At 30.9% G+C, this 5,072-nt stretch overlaps 1 protein-coding gene across 1 annotated transcript; it reads left to right on the forward strand.

Moving 5' to 3' along the window:
* The first annotated feature begins 798 nt into the window (after positions 1 to 798).
* On the forward strand, positions 799 to 2,129 carry LOC104212381 (probable purine permease 4). Its single transcript, XM_009761611.2, has one exon. The coding sequence runs from the start codon at positions 859 to 861 to the stop codon at positions 2,056 to 2,058; it is 1,200 nt and encodes a 399-aa protein (XP_009759913.1). The 5' UTR covers positions 799 to 858; the 3' UTR covers positions 2,059 to 2,129.
* The last annotated feature ends 2,943 nt before the right edge of the window (positions 2,130 to 5,072 follow it).

The following is a 5,072-nucleotide window of genomic DNA, read 5'->3' on the forward strand; positions in this document are numbered from 1 at the left end:
CAATTACTATATCACTATTCTAGAATTTAAAATTCATAAAGTTTCAAATTCTAGCGTAGGATTTATCGGATAGGCATAACGTCTCCATTCTAATCAAATTTCATTTATATTAGTTTATTTTCATTATGTCGTGGTAAGACTAATCTAAATAAAGGAATATGTATAGTGAAAATTAATATAATTGACTTCAATTAACTTGGGACTCAGACGTAATTGTCGTCATTAATATTATATCATTTCGTGTCGTGTAATTTAACCTTTTCCTATTATATGCGTATATTGGAAATCTCATCGAGCATATCATATGATCATTTACTCATAAAAATGCATCATTATCATTATCATGCACGTTAGATTGCGATATTGGATACTCAAGTACCCTATCTTCCTCTCCTTATGATTAGCCGAACGGTTTTGTTCATGCTCAACCATGTACCTTCCTTTTATTGATTTTGTACTAGAAAACAATTTCAAGAAAGAATTTAATTATTTTCAATTATTTTTCCACAAATCAACTGTAATTTAATCAATTCTAGATTACTAATAATCATATTTTAAAGCTATTTATGGACATTCACCGCAGATGATAAAGTAGTATCTATTTTTTTATTTTTTTTTTGAAAAGTCGTAATCTGTTGTTGAATGAATTAACAAAAACTCTTTTAAGCAAAAATGGAGAATTTTTTAAAAGGGTAAAATTTTACCCTTTTAGGATAATTCCTCACTAGAGTCCCACCTTTTTATACTTAAGCCAGTACTCACCAAAACCATCTTTTCTCTACAATAAACATCCACCCATTCACCATACTAAATCCAAATTTTCTTTTCAACCCTATTTTCCTTTGCTCTTTTCATTCAATGGAGTTCTTAACTCAACACTCACAGAAAGAACATGATCAAGATCAGGCAAATTATTCAAGAGAGCTAATGATCATAGACACAAAAAACACCACCAAAAAAAGTGGTAGTAGAGTCCAAATGCATGACCAAGAAACAACAAACACTACTTCCACCACTAAAAAACATTACATTTTGCTTCTAGGAATTAACTACTTGTGTCTTTTTGTTGGTTCAATCTCATCAACCCTACTCTCAAAATTTTACTTCAATCACAAAGGTGCTAGTCGTTGGGTTTCTACTTGGGTTCAATCTGCTGGCTTTCCTTTTCTCCTTCTCCCTATTTATTTATCTTTTTATGTTTTTAAATCCACCGAGAGAAAACCATTTACTGGTTTCACTCCTAAAATTTTGTCACTCTCTATTCTCATTGGTTTTTTATTAGGTTTTAACAACCTTTTATTTTCTTGGGGTAATTCTTATCTTCCCGTTTCGACAAATTCTCTTGTTTTATCTTCACAGTTAGCTTTCACTCTTATAACATCCGTTATTATCGTCAAACAAAAAATCACATACGCAAACCTCAATTGTGTTATTTTGTTAACACTTAGTTCGGTCTTATTAGCCTTAGGTTCAAGCCATGACAAACCAAAAGGTTTGACAAAGTCAAAGTATTTAATAGGATTTTTTTCAACAGTTGGTGCGGGATTATTATTCGCTCTTTATCTCCCATTAATGGAAAAAATTTATAAAAAAGTTTATTGTTATTCTATGGTTGTGGAAATGCAAATAGTGATGGAATTAGCAGCTACGGTTTTGGCTACGGCGGGAATGACTATAGACGGTGGATTTTCGGAGATGAAAAAAGAGAGTACAAATGTGTTTGATTTGGGTGCAAAAGCTTACTGGTTAACGGTGATATTTAACGTGGTGACGTGGCAGTTATGTTTTATGGGTACGGCTGGAATGGTGTTCTTGACAAGTTCGTTGACAGGGGGAATTTGCATGACGGCGTTAATGGCCGTTAATGTTTTGGGTGGGGTTTTAGTTTATGGGGATAATTTTAGTGACACTAAAATAGTTTCAACTTTGTTATGTGTATGGGGATTTTCTTCATATTTATATGGAATGTATATGAAGATGAAGGAAGAGGAGAAAAACAAAGAGAGTTCTACAGAAAAGTTGATTAGTGATGATCAACATTTCGTGGAAATGACCTAGATTTGTAATACACAAATGGCAGAGGCTGCTTGTCACGTGCCAAGTTGCTGCTTTTTTGTTCTTTGATTATTTAAAACTTTTTTTTTGACCGGGGGGGGGGGGGCTAGGGGTGCATGGAGATGGTTAATGTTAGTAATAGTTGTTACTTGTTACCATGCATTTATGTTTATGTATCCATCAATTTAAACCTTCACTATCCATTCTTCCATTAGAAGACAATTCCTTGTAACCAACAAGAAGGAGAAGGGGAAAAAGAGTTAAAAAGAAAAGAAGAACTTTATTATATATCTGTCTTATTACATCTTTAGTTTGACTTAGTTTAATATTTTTGTTTTATTGCTTAGTTAATAGAAGATACTAGCTTCTGGCATTTGTTTATAACATGAATGTTATCGTGTATGCAGGTATAATATAACTTATTTTTAGTTAAATACATTACGAGATGTTTTTTCTTTTTTTGTGCATGCGCTTCTAACTATTTCCATAAATTCTATGAGTAATGATAAAGTTATAAATATTAACCCAAATACATTCAAAGTCAGTATATATAGTGGAAGGAGTACGCTTATCAGATTAGAGGTATGCGTAATCATGTTTATTAATGGGGAAGGAGTAAAGAGTAAGAATTATTTAAAGCTTTTAACAAAAGCGAGGGTATTTGGCTAAGCTTATAAGCTGGTCAAACTGGCTTATAAATATTTTTTGACTTATTTATGCGTTTGGCAAAATTAAAAGTGCTTATAAGTTAAGTGTTTATAAGCCAAAAATAAGCCAAAAGTCATAGGTTGGTCTCCCCCAACTTATCAAATTTCAGCTTATAAGCACTTTAGGTTTGACCAAAATATTTACTATTCTATCCCTAAAATACTTATTTTTAAAACAAAACTCTTCGTATACCTAGTTCTTCAGCTGATTATTATTAATTTCAGCACTTTTATCCAAACACGTAACTGCTTATTTTTAAATCAGTTTCAACACTTAAAAGTACTTTTCAGCACCTAATGCTTATCTGCTACTCTAAATCAGCTAAGCCAAACGAGCTCTTAATTGCGGATTTTGTTTTGTTGTTCATTATATCATTAACATAAATGGCTTACATCCAAATCTATCAGTTAAAGAAACGGACGAAACGATAGATATCCATAATTTGTAAAAGTTTTTAAGGCCATTAAGTTTTAACTTGGCTGCATCTACGGGTGTACAAAGGAAACCGACAAATCGTACCAACCCGATAATCCGAATCAAACCCAGAAAAAAAATTCGATAATAGTTTGGTGTTGGAAAAAGAAACCCGACTATAATTGATTTATTTTGATTTTAACTAAAGAAAGTCAAACCGAAACCAAACCAACCCGACATTACATATATTGAAATTTTAGATATATTTAATATATAAATATACTTATTGTGATGTAATTTATAAATATTTCTTAAGAAATTTCATAATTTTATCGTTTAAGGTATTATTTCAAGGTTGGACTTAAAACTTTTGAATATTCCAATAAGTTTTATAGCCATTAACATTAATAAACTAAATAATGCTAACAAAAGCCCAAACCAAAATCAAATAAATACTAATGCTAACAAAAGATATTCAATTCAATACTATAAACGGGAATGTATTGAATATCTATTTTTTGTTTTGCAATAATTTAGATAAAAATGCATAACTTATTTTTATTTTTTCTTTAGCGTTTAGCCATATAATTAATACTCCCTTATTAGTACTTTTAGATTATGTTTATTTTTATTATGGCTTTTTAATTAGCAATATTTATATTACATAATTTTATTGTCTTTATTGTTGAATATATTAGGATAATGCCATGACACATCTCATATTTTATATTATTTTCTTGAAAAATACTGTATATAGTTGTATCTTACTAGGATTAAAGAAATATTTTGAGCACAATTTATATGTTTTGTTCTACGAAGATTTTACCGGAAAAAACCCTCAAAAGAACCCGAAAAAACCAGAATAACCCGAAAATCCGAGAAAATCCGAGAGTGAAAAACCCGAGTTTTATTGGTTTGGTTTGGTCTTTAAATTTAATAACCCGACACAATTGGTTTGGTTTGGTAATTATAAAATCCGAACCAACCCAACCTATGTACACCACTGTCTGCACCTTTTTTCTCCCTTTTTTGAGGACAAGTTGAATGAATATTTTAATGATACGGTATAATCATTCTCAAAATAATAACTAAAAAATATATAATTTTTAATATATTTGCGACTGTTGAATATAAATAGTTTTTGTCGTGGACTAAATATAATCTTTTCCTATTGGACTTCGGTGTGGTGCCCACCTAAGTTCCAGAAAAAATAAATAAAAAGTTACGTTTATAGTTAAATAGACCGTTAAAGTGAAAAATAATTATCTTTACTTCGTATAAATCAAATGGCATATGTCACATCATATTTGATCTTCCTATTTTTAGTATTGTTGCATTTGAATTTTTCACTATGATTTTATAGACAATGGAAATGAAAGAAGCAAGCAGAGTATTTGAGACAGCCACTTTCAGAAAATTAAAGAGAAAATGAAATTTCTTATATCTGTTGGGTCTCTAGACATGGTTATTATTACCCTCCTAGACTACATACATAAAAAGAAAAAAACTACCTACTTGGTTTGGGTATTGGAAAATTTTCAGTGTTGTCAATTCTGTTGATACGTTAAGCTTAATCACGTAGGAAATATTCATCAATTATCAGTGAAGAAAAGAGAACTCGTTGTTCGAGCAAGGGCGTATCTAGGCTAAGGGGTTGGGTTCACACGAACATATGCTCCTCTCTTTAAATCACTTATAACAATGTTATATTTCTTTAAAATTATTTAGATATATGTGTTACACTTATGCTTAAAGACTCCTATGGTGCAATAATTATTTAGTGCACCTCTACAAGTGAAACTAGCAATTTTTGGCACGAAGTATCTGTCACGACCCCAGTTCGCGCTCCATGAACTATCGTGACGACACCTAGTCTCTACGACTAGGTAAACATA

The sequence above is a fragment of the Nicotiana sylvestris genome, chromosome 8 (assembly GCF_000393655.2).
Source record: "Nicotiana sylvestris chromosome 8, ASM39365v2, whole genome shotgun sequence".
In the NCBI taxonomy this organism is placed as follows: domain Eukaryota; kingdom Viridiplantae; phylum Streptophyta; class Magnoliopsida; order Solanales; family Solanaceae; genus Nicotiana; species Nicotiana sylvestris.